General features: G+C 49.1%; 1 protein-coding gene across 3 annotated transcripts in view; it reads left to right on the forward strand.

Moving 5' to 3' along the window:
• LOC140388106 (solute carrier organic anion transporter family member 1C1-like) overlaps positions 1 to 15033 on the forward strand; it is a 105600-nt gene that overhangs the window by 49018 nt on the left and 41549 nt on the right. For all 3 annotated transcript variants that reach the window (XM_072471759.1, XM_072471761.1, XM_072471760.1), the window contains exon 9: positions 14280 to 14444. In XM_072471759.1, the coding sequence (XP_072327860.1) occupies positions 14280 to 14444 (165 nt within the window). The remainder of the gene's footprint in view (positions 1 to 14279; positions 14445 to 15033) is intronic.

Here is a 15033-nt window from a genome sequence, read left to right on the forward strand (position 1 = left end):
TCTCCCCACCTCACTCCCGTTCACTCGCCGGCTTAAACCAGCCAGCATGGAGGCCCCCGACCGGGTCTTCTTCCCCCTTGCCCGGTCCCAGGAAAACCATGAAATCCCCTTCAGCACACAACCCCCGCATTCACACCCAAGCCCCAAAGAACCATCATTGCAAATGAAAGCCCCATCTCTTCCCTTGTCCAAATATACAGTGTCGACTCATTTAGTACATACACCAACACTCAGTGAAAAAATAAAGTTACATGAGGCTACATTGGTACATGACCATTTCTCAATTCTGCCACAGTCCTTCTGCCTTCGCAAACTCCTCCACTGCTTCCGCCGTCCCAAAGTAAAAGTCCTTGGATTTGTAGGTCACCCTCAACTTAGCTGGATATACTATGCCGCACTGCACCTTGCTGATGTACAGTGCCTTCTTCACCCGGCTGAAGGCAGCACGCCTCCTCGCCAGCTCCACTGTAAAGTCCTGGTATATGCGTATACCAGCTCCAGCCCATTGCACCACCCGCTTCTGCTTTGCCCAGCACAGGACTTTCTCCTTCACGCTACCCCTACAGAAACACAGAGTTACTACTCTTGACGGCTCACTCGCCTTTGGTATAGGCCTCCATGACCAATGAGCTCCATCCAGTTCATATCGGGATGGATCGTTCCCCTCCCCCAATAGCTTCGCTAACATTGTGGCAAAATACTCCGTTGGCCTTGGACCTTCCACCCCTTCGGGCAGACCCACAATCCTCAGATTCTGTCGCCTGGATCTGTTTTCCAGGTCTTTTATTTTGGCTTGCAGACCCTTGTTGGTCTCTATCACCCTCCGCAACTCCTTCCCCATCGAGGTGAGTTGATAACTGTGCTACGATAATGCCTCTTCCACTTCCTTCAGTGTCTCGCCTTGCTCCCGCACCTCCGCCGCTGCGCTTGATACCGCCACCTTACCGGGGTAATCACCTCCTCCACCAGCACTTTCAATAACGCCCCATCTCCTTCTTCATCGCTTCCATGTGTTTTGTGAACTGTTTTTCAAGTTCCACAACCATCACCTTGGTCATTTCTTCTGCTGTGAGCAATACGGCCTCCCTGGTGCTCCAGCCTCCGCTTTCCTTACAGTTTCTCCGCTGACTTTTGCACTCCCCGGCGGACTTCCGTTAACCCCCTTTCTCACGACTGTTTTTCTCCCAAACTTGGACATTCCTCCTCCCTGTGCCTTCTTACAGCCTTTCCAGCCTCTGTTGCCCCCAGGACCGGGCGTTCAAACTCTGAAATTCCTATTCCCAAGCGGGAGCCCTCCAGTGTGCGGCTGCCTCCCGCCCGCCATCACCGGAAGTCCCACGTTCTCCCTGTGTCTGCGTGGGTTTCGTCCGAGTGCTCCGGTTTCCTCCCACAAGTCCTGAAAGATGTGCTGTTAGGTAATTTGCACAATCTGAATTCTCCCTCCGTGAACCCGAACAGGCGCCAAAGTGTGGCGACTAGGGGCTTTTCACAGTAACTTCATTGCAGTGTTAATGTAAGCCTACTTGTGACAATAAAAATTATTATTATTATGTTGCAATGTAGTGAAACAAAAAGCCAATTTTCACCCGACTCTGTACCACAAACAGTAATGTGATAAATGACCAAGTCATTTGTTTTTGATGCTGCTTGAGGGGGAATGTTAACCAGGGTACCATGAGAACTCAACTGCTCATGTTGAAATAGTGTTTTGGGATCTTTAATGGCCTTCCAAGGGGTCAAACAGGTCCTCGGTTTCGCACTTCATCCGAGAGACAGTGCCTCTATTTGTGCAGCACTCTCTCGGTAGTGCACTGGACTATCAGTCTGGATTGTGTGCTCAAGACTCTGGGCTTAATCCAAGACCTTCTGACTCTGAGGTGAGACTGAGACTAAAATACCAGCAGCAGTGGAAGGATCCCTTAAATAACCATGAATTGGCCACTTGCGGGGCACAACTGGCCAAGGAAAGCCAGGTTGCCCAACATCTGTCCCACTGCTGGTAAATTCCGAGTGGAGGTGGATAAGCAATGGGCATGATGCCTCCCTTGCCACTATGCCTCTTGATATTTACTCTCACCCTCCGCTTCCAAGATTGGTTAAAATCTGATTGCAAGTTTATCAGCAACGCCAGTTGTGTAAGTAATGCCCACCAGGGTAAACCCAAAAGAACCCTGCCTAACTGACATTGCCTCCCTGGAAGTGGGGTCCTATCATCCCGTTACACGGGGGTTCCAGTGACCTTCCTCTCTATAATAGCATGTTAAGATCAGAATTTCCCAGCGCAATCCTTCATATTTCTCATCAGAACTCCCTCCAATCTAAAGCTGCAACAAAACATTAAATTCCTGCGGCAATTCCATGTTATTTAAATTTGATAGCATTCCTTCAGGTGTCATTGATTGCTATTTCTAAAAATTAATCTAAAATTGGGGAAGAGTGATTCTTTGAAACTGTAGACTATTTCATTTTTAACCTTTGTTCTAGTGAGAGCCTTTAGATATGCTTTTATTTTCAGGTTTAATAGTTCAACACTCGGAATTGTCAAAATGGCAGGAATCTATAGCAGATCAGTCAGCATCAGTAAACAAGTGAATGACACTTCCAGTCTGCAACTCCTCCATCCAAACTGATCAAGGTTATGCACCTCGATTGGTCAATGAGCTGCCTTGGCTCTCCTCAGATGCTGACTGACCCGCTGCATATTTCTAGCATTTGCACAATGTTCTTTGTTGTTTTACTTGGGGGAAAAAAAATAAAGCTTTATGTGAGGACAGTGAATATGAAATAGGAGAGAGCAAAAGATCATGTTGATTTACTGAAGTTTTCAAATGGTATTGACTAGATTGACGGAGAACGTTGATATGATACCTTGTAATTGTATTGTCAGACAGCTTTTATTAAGGTTCAACTTGCTGATCAATGGTCAAAATAAGGAGTAAGAGATTAGAAGGATAAGTAAGCACAGGTTTGAAAATTGACTTAAGAATATGAGAAGTGGATTTCCAGTGGAGGTTGTGCAATATTGGAGGTTGTCCAGTATTTTCTGTAAAAAGATTTTCGGTTGAAAGGAGCTAATTTGTGGGGAATGTAAAAAGGGATGATTAACAAAGAAAAGGCCATTGCTGACTACTCCAGTTGGATTTTGTGAATGATATCACTGATTAGCAGAATGGCTATGAATGGTGTCTATTTGGACTTTGAGAGATGCTTGATTCGGTTAGACACAGAATCCAAACAGTATAGAAGGAGGCCATATAGCCCATCGAGTCTGCACCAACTCTCTGAAAGAGTACCCTACCTAGGCTCACTCCCCTGCTGTGTCCCCATAACCCCACCTAACCTGCACAACCCAGGACACTAAGGGGCAATTTAGCATGGCTAATCCACCTAACTTGCACATCTTTGGACTGTGGGAGTAAACTGGAGCACCCGGAGGAAACCCACACAGACACGGGAGAATGTGCAAACTCCATACAGTCACCCAAGGCCGGAATTGAACCTGGGTCCCTGGTGCTTGTGGTGATATGCATCACTGTAAATACACAAGGGGTTAATGCAAATATACTAAGACTAAATAAACACTAGAGGGAGCACCAGAGACATCATGACATTCAACCAATAGGTCAACAAGATAGGACACGACCAATGGGCAGTCAAGACACACCCAGAGGTGACACTACCACAAGGGGGCTACCCATATAAAAGGACAGGGCACACATGCTCTTTCTTTTTCCATAGGCGACACTCAGAGAGACAGGGTCAGATCAGGAAGCATCACACCCACCGCATGGATGAGAGCAGACTGGTTAGTTAGATTGAGTTACTATAGCAAGATCAGCAGCAGAGTTGAACTCCAGTAGGAGAATTGTTAACTGTTCAATAAATGTGTTAAACCTATCTCCAAGTCTGAACCTTCCTTTGTCAGAGTATACATCAAGGAAGCAGCTTATTCTAGATGAAGATGCATAACATAACAGTGCTGTGAGGCAGCAGTGCTAAGCACTGTACCACCGTGCCACACACCAAAAAATTAACAACTTAAAATGCAAAGATTTGGAAATAATCTTGTAACGTGGACTCAAGACATGATTCTGATGGTTAACAGTGGGAATTTCTGCACTTGAAACAGGAAATTATATTTGTGGTATCATTTAAAGGATTATTTAGCTTTTTGTTTTTAAAAAAGGAAAATGGGCTGTGGGCAGAATTTATTGCTTGATGCCCCTCCCATTAAGAATAAATCTATGAGGAATATCGCATTGCGAATCATATGGATGCTTGTGAAATAGGAGAGGAAGCACAGGGTAACTTCCTGAAAGCTCCACTAAAATTGGCGGCAAGATCTTGCAGCAAATTCCAAAAGTGGGAATTGGCAATTGTGGCAGCATGGCCACTTAAGGGATGGTTTATCATCAGGCACATGACCTGCTCAGGGCCTATCACGTGGGAGCATGCCAACCTTGACCAATGGTGAAAAAGCGTGGGGCCCTGTGAGTAAGGCCCCAGGTAGTGTGTTCTGGGAGTCAAGGAGTAAAGACCTGTATGACATACCTCTGTGCCTGTATATATAGTTAAAACTCATTGTTGTTTCCAAGAAACCACTTTGTTATCCAAGAAACCTCCTCAGTGACACTTTGTGCTACTATATTGGCGACAAGAGTACATCGGACAATGGTCACAAGTCTCGAAATTCATGGGAGAAGGGAGTTGCATTGGAAATCTCCAAGGTAAACTGAAAAGACAAGGGGCGGGATTCTCCGTAATTGGCACGATGTCCGCCGACCAGCGCCAAAAACGGCGCAAATCAGTCTGGCATTGCGCCGCCCCAAAGGTGCAGAATCCTCCGCATCTTGACCGGCCGAGCCCTAACCTTAAGGGGCTAGGCCCGCGCCGGACTGATTTCCGCCCCGCCAGCTGGCGGGAAAGGCCTTTGTTGCCCCGCCAGCTGGCGCGGAAATGACATTGCCGGGCAGCGCATGCGCGAGAGCGTCAGCGGCCGCTCACGGCATCCCCGCGCATGCGCAGTGGAGGGGGTCTCTTCCACCTCCGCCATGGTGGAGACCGCGGCGAAGGCGGAAGGAAAAGAGTGCCCCCACGGCACAGACCCGCCCGCGGATCGGTGGGCCCCGATCGCGGGCCAGGCCACCGTGGGGGCACCCCCCGGGGCCCGCCCGCGCCGCCTTGTCCCGCCGGTAAGAGAGGTGGTTTAATCCACGCTGGCGGGACAGGCATTCTAGCAGCGGGACTTTGGCCCATCCAGGCCGGAGAATTGCCGGGGGGGGGGGCCTGCCAACCGGCGCGGCGCGATTCCCACCCCCGCCGAATCTCTGGTGGCGGAGAATTCAGGACACGGCGGGGGCGGGATTCATGCCAGCACCCGGCGATTCTCCGACCCGGTGGGGGGGTCGGAGAATCGCGCCCAAGGTCAGAAAGAAGAAGTGAGTGAGAAACCGTTCCTTTCATCGGGAATCTTGATCCGTTCGACCAAGAGGCTGAACACTGGAGCCAATAAATCAAGAGGTTCTGGAACCTTTCTACAACAGTGAGACCATGGGGAAAGCTGAGCAAAAGGTCATTTTGTTAATGGTTTGTGGGCCCCAGATCTGCAACCTCATTAGGAATTGAACATCCCCGGAAGCCCCAGACACAAAATCGTTTGACCAATTGGTGACACTTGTCACTCCCATTTCAACCCCAGACCCGCCATTATACTGCAGCGCTATAAATGCAATTCAGTCATCAGGGACCTGCGAGAGACAATTTCAGCATTTGTGATCAAGGCTTCGCCAAATGAACTCTGCTGAACAACACAAATTTGGCTCATCATTAAGCGATATGCTGCACGACTGTCTGGTTTCTGGCATTAAGAATATCAATGTATAAAGAAAATTGTTCACCTAAATGAAAATTATCCTGGCTTAATTACCCTGAGCTCCTGACCTCATTACAACCTTGGTTCAAACATGGACTAAAGAGCTGAATGCTAGAGGTGAAGTGAGAGTGACTGCCTTTGACATCAAGGCAGCATTTGAACGAGTGTGGCATCAAGGAGCCCCAGCTAAACTGGAGTCAATGGGAATCAGGGGGGAAACTCTCTGCTGGTTGGAGTCTCACTTGGCACAAAGGAAGATAGTTGTGGTGGTTGGAGGTCAGTCATCTCAGCTCCAGGGCATCACTGCAGGAGTTCCTCATGGTAGTGTCCTAGGCCCAACCATGTTCAGCTGCTTCATCAATGACCTACCTTCCATCATAAGGTCAGAAGTGGGGATTTTTGCGGATGACTGCACAATGTTCAGCACCATTCACGACTACCCAGATAATGAAGCAGTCTGTGTCCAAATGCAGCAAGACCTGGACAATATGCAAGCTTGGGTTGACAAGTGGCAAGTTACATTCACACCAGGCAATTACCATCTCCTACAAGAGAGGATTAAACCATCGCCCCTTGACATTCAATGGCATTACCATCACTGAATCCCCCACAATCAACATCCTGGGGGTCACCATTGACCAGAAACTGAACTGGGCTAGCCATATTAATACTGTGGCTACCAAGGTAGGTCAAAGGCTAGGGATTCTACGGTGAGTAACTCCACTCTTGACCCCCCCCAAGCTTGACCACCATCTACTAGGCACAAGCCAGGTGTGTAATGGAATACTCTCCACTTGTCTGGATGAATGCAGCTCCAAGAACACTCAAGAAACTCAACACCATCCAGGACAAAACAGCCCACTTGATTGCTGTCCCTCCCACAAACATTCAAATCCTCCACCATCGACGAACAGTGGCAGCCCTGTGTACCATCTACAAGATGCACTGCAGTAACTCACCAAGGTTCCTTAGACAACACCTTCCAAACCCACAACCACTACCATCTAGAAGGACAAGAGCAGAAGACACCTGGGAACCCCATCACCTGGAGGTTCCCCTCCAAGTCACTCAGCAACCTTACTTGGAAATATATCGCCGTTCCTTCACTGTCACTGGGGCAATGTCCTGGAACTCTCTCCCAAACAGCACAGTGGGTTTACCTACTCCTCAGGGATTGCAGCGCTTCAAGAAGGCAGCTCACCACAACCTTGTGAAGGGCAACTAGGGACGAGCAATAAATGTTGGCCCACATTGAATGAGTAAATGAATTTAAAAATTATAAAATAAAACTATAGAGATAGCTCAAGCCACTGAAAGCGCACAGAAGGGCATTTCTGTGCTACAGTGCATGCAGGAAGACGAGGTTAATCAACTTTGGAGTAGAACGGCTGCTAAGCAAGCACCCTGAGTGACAGGCACAGAGGAGGCTGAACAGAGATCCCAGGAGCAGGTTCGTGGTCAGCAGCAAGGAAGAAAACCACAGGAATTTGGATGAGCGTTACAGTTGTGAAAGGAAACCACCCGTAAGGAGATGATCCATTGCAGAGGTTTCATTTGCTTCAAGTGTGATAGGGAGTGCCATATTCAAGTACTTTGCCATGCCAGGCAGGCCGCACCTGGTTTTAAAAAAGACAAACACACACACATGGCTCCACTGTATAACGTAGCGGAAAGTCCTGAAGAGGAATCCGTGATCTACAGGTTAAATATGGTTAAAGTATGCATGGCGGTTTCCATAGAAATAGCCCTTATGGCCAATAGGCGACCATCGAGCATGGAGGTCACCACAGGGGTATCGGCCACAGTGGTTGGTGAGCAAAGCTACAAGTACCTTTTTGAGGAAAAGTCGAACCCCTGAGTCTGAGCAGCAAGACTGCTAAATTGATGAAGTATACAGGGAAACCTTAAAGATTTTAGGTACCACGACGACACCCATGTCGTGTCAAGAACAGTCAGCTCAATTACCCATAATCATTGTGAAAGGACAAGGGTCAGCCTCATGGGACATGTTATCGATTTTCCTATGTCAGAAGAACAGCAAATTTAACAAGTTGTCAAAGGATGCATTATGCCCAGCAATGGGTAGAAATCTGCCGAGCAACAGCAGTAGCCTGCCTACAAAAGGCAGGATGGGATGCGTCTTTCCCAGTAATAAGATTAGAAGATAGGACCAAGTGTGAATTTCCTTTAGTAGAAACAGATCAGCTAAATCAGTGTTTTTCAAACTTTTTTTCCCGGGACCCGCTTTTGCCAACCGGCCGACCTTCGTGACCTACTCCAGTCGGCCTTTGCGATGCATGCTATGTTCGCTTACCTTTAATGTGAAAGGGTAGCCTGCTTGGTTCTCGCAATCTCAATCAAATCAGGTTCACAGGAGGAGAGGGCAATGCGCATATCAGGAGCAGAGTTCAGCCAGTTCCTTCGTGCCATCTTCATCTTTGTGAGAACAGAAAATCCAACCTCCCACATGTAGGTTGCCGTGAAGGGAAATGGCTACAATATGCTTCTTTCACTCAACACTGAATGCTCCTGGGAGTTGCTACTCCAGAATGCTGACAGCCTCATGTGCTATTGGTGTGTTTTTAATGTGTTGTCACAGGCCAGGTACAGCAGTGTCACCTTTTAATTTGGAGTCAGTTAATAACTGACACTGGGGCCTCAACCTCGAAAGGAAATTTTCACCCACCACTCCTTCAAAATTGAAACGTCTCCTCTCATTTACCAATACTTCCCTGCATATAACACACATGGGCTGGGATTGTCCGACCCTGCGTCGGGTTGGAGAATCCCTGGGGGGGAGGAGTGAATCCCGCCCTGACACTGGCTTCCCTATTCTCCGCCACCGTTTTTGGGGGGCCGGCGGGATTCCCGTTTGGGGGCCGTTGACAGTGGCCCCTCCGGCGATTCTCCGGGACCCGATGGGCCGAGTGGCCATCAGGTTTTGCCCAGTCCCGCAATTACCTCATGCACGGTGGGATCTGGCAGGTAAATGTGCGGGGGCCGTCCTGGGGGGGGGGGGGGATCCGGGTCCCCTACGGTGCCTGGCCCACGTCGGGGACTACCGATCTGCGTGCGGGTCGGTTCCGTGGGGGCCTTCTTTCCACCGCGCCGGGCCCCTGTAGGGCTCTGCCATATTGCCCGGGGGCCGGCGCAGAGAAGGGAACCCCAGCGCATGCGCGGAAATAGCCGGCCGTTTTGCAGATGCGAGGAAATACGCCGGCCGGTCCACGTATGTGCAAGATCACACCGGCTGTTCCGCGCATGCGCGAACTTGCGCCGGCCCTTCGGCCCCGGCTGGAGCTTCGGGGACGACTCCAGCGGCAACCTAGCCCCCTAAAAAGGTGAGAATTCCTCACTTTCGGGGGCCATTGACGCCGGAGTCATTGGCGCCGGTTCTCCCGCCGGCGTGGGGACATAGCCCCTATTTATAGAATCCCGCCCCATGGACTTTGCATTCTTATTTGCATTGGCACAATTGACCAACACCATAACTCAATAAATTGTCTTTATACTGATTTTTTCCCAAATTAAGTTCCTTCTATGTCAGCTGTTAACCAGAGCCCCTGGAGCTCTTCAGAGCTAAAACTAGCACTGCCCTGACCTGTCCTAGACTCTACTGCGCAGCTTTCACCAACCTAGCAGCCTCAGAAGCAGACAAGCCAGTTTTCCGCTAACAGCCTGGGGGCCAAGGTTTAAATCTAACAGCCTCTAAGTTTTAGAGCCAAGGTAGTGCCAAAATCTTCATACAGGGAGTTTGAATATCTTCACTGAACCAGGTCAAGACATTTTCCAGACTTGATTATCATCCCTTACTGTGTGGTCCCTATAAGCTGTTTTTTAACTAATAGATTTATTTAATTTGGATGTTGTTTAGGGAAACGGGGAAGTCTTAAGGAGTTCAGGGATCATAGATATAGGCCGGGATTCTCCGATCCCGCGCCGGGTCAGAGAATCACTGGGGGGGGGGGGGGTGCGAGAATCGCGCCACGCCACCCTGACGCCGGCTCACCAATTCTCTGGTGCCAATTTTCGGGTGCCTGCGGGATCGCCGCTGCGCCGGTCAGGGGCTGTTGAAAGCGGCCCCCCAGGCGATTCTCTGGGCCTCGACGGGCAAGTGCCCGCCGAGTTCGGCCGAGTCCCACTGGCGTGGGTTACGTACGGTCTCACACGGCGGGACCTCGGAGTTCTGTCTGCGGGGGACGTCTGGTGGAGGGGGGGCGGGGGGATCCAACGCTGCGGGGGCCCTCCACGGTGGCCTTTCCCGCGATCATGGGCCTACCGATCAGCGGGTGGGCTGGTTCCGTGGGGGCCTATGTTCCCCCGCGCCGGGCCCCTGGAGGGCTCCTCCATATTGCCCGGGGGCCGGGGCGGAGACGGGAACCCAAGTGCATGCGCGAACTCGGGCCGGCCGTGGCGCGTCGGCTTTCAGGCGCCGGAGCTGCGGAGACCACTCCGGCACCATACTAGCCCCCTAGGAAGGGGGCTGCCAGGTGAGGCCTGTTGACGCCGGCGTGGCTCGCGCCACTTTTCAGGCCGGCGTCAGAACTTGGCCGCAGGATTAGAGAACCCCGGCCATAGTTTGGAACAATGGGTATCTTCTATATAAACTGTGTATGTGTCGCAATTCATGCTTCATTATCATAGAGCAGTGTCATTTTGTGTGTGTGTATTTGTCTTTAATAATTGTTACATGACTGGGGCTGCTTATTCTTACTGGGTTTTCACTTCATCATTCAAAAAAAAACTATGCCCCAAGAATTTTGGGGCAGCACGGTAGCCTTGTGGATAGCACAATTGCTTCACAGCTCCAGGGTCCCAGGTTCGATTCCAGCTTGGGTCACTGTCTGTGGGGAGTCTGCACATCCTCCCCGTGTGTGCGTGGGTTTCCTCCGGGTGCTCCGGTTTCCTCCCACAGTCCAAAGATGTGCAGGTTAGGAGGATTGGCCATGATAAATCCCTTAGTGTCCAAAATTGCCCTTAGTGTTGGGTGAGGTTACTGGGTTATGGGGATAGGGTGGCGGTGTTGACCTTGGGTGGGGTGCTCTTTCCAAGAGCCGGTGCAGACTCGATGGGCCGAATGGCCTCCTTCTGCACTGTAAATTCTATGATTCTATGAATATGATAAGAATCGATTTTCCGAGTTGGGATAACCTTGTAGGTAACATCTGCGTGGTTTGTGACAGGTGCGATTAGCTACGTCAGATAAAGCTAAACTGGCGAGAAATTTTCAGGATATCACATACCATTTTTTCAAGAAGCCCTGTGCAAGTACAAAGATGTGTTCCAAAATGAACTTGGCTGAATTCAACGGGCAAAGGCCAAATTTTACGTGAACCCCGAATCCACAACAAAATACTTCAGAGCTGTGCCTGTCCTATATGCTCGACACCAGAAAGTCAAGGCCGATTTGCCACGCTTGGAAGAACAAGGGACCATCAAACCGGTACAATTCTCTGAATTCTCTGAATTGTCCCTGTCTTAAAACCTGACCACTCTGTCAGATTCTGCGGTGGTCACAAACTTACCATAAACCAAATGGCCCAACTCGACAAGAATCTGATCCCTTGGATAGAAGACCTCTCTGCAAGGTTGGCGGGGGCCTCACATATACAAAGCTTAATTTACGTTACATTTATTTGCAATTCAAACTGGATGAGGTCTCCAGGAAATATGTGACCATGTACAAGAATTTTTAGAATATACCAGTTGCCTTTTGGTATGTCGTCTACTTGCACAATATTTCAACCGATAATGCGAACATGCTGCAAGGAATCCCTAAAGTTGTGGCCTACTCAGATGGTGTCTTGGTGACAGGGACTTTACACGAGGAGGGTCTGGACAGCTTCTAAAAGTTTAGAGATGCTGGCACCAGAGAAAAAGAGAAGTGCATATTTCAGGCCAGAGTGGTTCCATATTTGGAATTTAAGACGGACTCAAAAGACTTGCACCCTTCAGAAGATGCGGTGAAAGCCATCAAAGAGAATCCTGCACTGAAGAATGTTGCAGAATTGAAATTGTTTCTGGAGGTGGTAAATTACTACGGCTGGTTCATCGCTAATTTAGCAACTACGTTAGCTACACCTCCTTTTAAAGAAGCACCAACACTGGCATTGGAAAGACTCTCAAAAGCAAAGTTTCAATCAAGTCAAACAGGCCCTATAGGCATCTGACCTTTTGGTACATTTCGATCCAGGCAAGCAGATCATTTTGAGCCGTGATGCTTCGTTTTGTGGGATAGGGGCGGTTCTGTCCCACAAGATGGAGGATGTCACTGAAAGGCCCATCGTCTTCATCTCCCAAACATTCTCCTATACAGAACGAAAGAATGCACAAACTGAAAATGAGAGCCTAGCTGTTACATACGGCATTAAAAGATTCCATCAGTATGTGTATGGCCACCGTTTCACCATCGTAACCGACCACAAGCTGTTACTGGGGCTATTCCGTGAGGATAGACCAATTCCACCTATTGCTTCAGCCAGAGTGCAAAGGTGGGCCTTGCTATTGGCGGCCTCTGGCTATGACTTCCAACATCGAACGGGGATGCAGATCTCCAATGCCGAGTCGGCTCCTGCTCCCCCAAAGTCTAGCACCACCACATGTGCCATGAGGGATTATTCTGGCATTAATTCCGGCTGCTTAGGCTCACATCAGAAACTGAATCCAACGTGACACTATCTCCTCGAAGATCAAACGATTGGTTCCAAGTGGATGGCACCAATCAGCTCGGGCCCTAACACCTGAGGAAAGATTAACTCAATTGCAAAGATGGAGTTTTCCTCTGGGGTTCCCGGGTGGTGGTACCACCCCCAGCAGGAGAGCAACAGCTGCAGGAGTTGCAGTGTGCACCCTGGCCAGGCTAAGATGTAAATGTTGGCCAGGAGCTAGATATGTACGGGTATGGACCAAGATATTGAGAATCGGATTTGTCAGTGTGCCTTCTGTCAATAGCAGCAAACCCTGCCATGGGAGTGGCCTGACCACCCACAGGCCCATGTTTCCCTGGCCCCTGCCTGGGAAGAATGTTCTTGATGCCCCAAGTGGCCGGATGTGTCGAAAATGGTGTTGACAACCTCAACGGCCACCATTGGAACCCTAAGATGCATTTTCGCCATTCATGGTCTTCCAGAAGTATTGGTTTCTGACAATGGCACATCTTTTACGGGGGAGAAATTCCAGTGTTTTGTGCAGACTGATGGCATCCACCACATCTGAATGGCCCTCATCAGCCAGCCTCAAAGGGCCCGGCAGAAAAAACAGTGCAAACTTTTAAATCTGCAATAAAAAAACCCCATCGGTCGTTGTCCCTAAAATTGGCTAATTTCCTCCCTTTGAACAATACCACCCCTCAGATTACTATTGGAGCATACCAGCGGAGCTATTAATGGGTCAGTGCTTTCGTACACGGGTAGAACTTGGTGTTTCCCCGTTTGGTGGGGTGGGTGGAGGTGAGGCCAGCCTCCCAAAAGAAGTATCACAACTCGGTGAAAGGCAACAGATCGTTTAAAACCAGTAACCTAGTTTTTGTAAGAAACTTTGCATTGGATCCATCGTAAATACCTAAGAAAATTGTGGCAAAATAGGTCCTGCCTCCTACCTGGTGGATTTAGAAAGGAAACTAGTGCGGACGCACTTAGACCAAATAAAGAGCGGAGAGAGGCTGCAGCCCCAGTGTCTGAATAGGTGGATGCGGTAGGCACTACCAATACCCCTGTGGTGGAGCCGGAAGTGGAGCCGGAAACAAGGGAAACCTCCCACTACTCCTGAGCGGAATAGAGAGCAGTGTTTCCCAATGCACCTGTCGAGATCTTGTGGCTATCTTTTGCTGTTGACGAAGGCACTACCTCACTGGTGGAGGAACCAGTCAGGGAACTGAGGCGTTCCACCAGACCTAAGAGATCCCCTTACAGACTGACCTGGTGAAGGACTGTACTCTACTACCCCACTCTGTATTTCTGCCCTCTTGTAACATAGTTAACTGTTAATAATATATGATTAATTTATTTATCGATGGACTTAATTTGGGAGAGGGACATGGTAGCGTGGCCCCTTTAAGGGGCAGCTTTTCGCAGGGCGCATGACCCGCTTTGAGCCTATCGCGTAGGAGCATGCAAGCCCCGACCAATGGGGATAAAGCGCAGGGCCCTGGGCAAAGGAGCCCGGGCTGTGTGGACCCAGACATCAAGGTGTAAAGACCTGTATGACATACCTCCGTGCCTGTATATAGTTAACCTCATTGTTGTTCCATTAAACCTCTTCATTATACAAGAAACCTCCTCAGTGATACCTCGTTCCACTAGAGCAATATTATTTGAGATTTTGTTTGCTGAAATATATAGAATTGGTCCAAACTAAGTTCTCATCAGGTTGTCTGAAATAACATTTGCTTTTCTTTTTGATTTTCCAGGTTTCTTTTCATCTTTGAAAGTACTGTTTTCAAACAGCCTCTACATACTGTTATTGGTGTCATTGGTCATACAAATGAATTCTCTAATTGGCATGTTGACCTTTAAACCCAAGTTCATTGAGCAGCAGTATGGACAGTCAGCATCCAGAACCAACTTCATCATCGGTTTGTACTTACATTGTCTACATACCTCTGCAGAACTATGTTGAAACATTGCATTCCTTATGTTTTGGCATGGCCAAGGTCCATGATTTGTTCTTGAGCCAACAGCAATATGCTCTAAACCAGATAGCGAAAGACATTTGCCATCATAGGCATGATGAGTCAAATGGTGGTCTGCTGTGCATTGTTGGAGGGATTTTGGGGCTCGGGTCTCTTGCTGATTTCCTTTTCCTCACGTTGGGGAGGTGACTGAGTCCCCCTTGTCTCCTCCCTTCAGTGACAGGGTCAGTTATTAGTGCTCTAATGCTGCCTCTAGCTTGATACTGATTTTCGCAGAGAATGTCCCAGATTTTTATCCGGTTGACTCAGAAGTCCTTTAAAAATGGTGGGAGGAACCAGGTTCTGTTTTGAGACCCCTAATCCCATTCCTGCTTCCAGCAGTTTCGGTCAGCCCAAAGCAAGGATACAGGTAGCCCTCCCGCGTGCAGCACTCTACTCTTGCCAGCTTCATTGTGGTGGGTGGTCTGTTTAAATCCCCTCCCATCCCCTCGGATTTTTAGCAGAGTCGGCCCCTTCTGTAAATTGATGTGGT

Source organism: Scyliorhinus torazame, chromosome 13, assembly GCF_047496885.1.
Source record: "Scyliorhinus torazame isolate Kashiwa2021f chromosome 13, sScyTor2.1, whole genome shotgun sequence".
Classification (NCBI taxonomy): domain Eukaryota; kingdom Metazoa; phylum Chordata; class Chondrichthyes; order Carcharhiniformes; family Scyliorhinidae; genus Scyliorhinus; species Scyliorhinus torazame.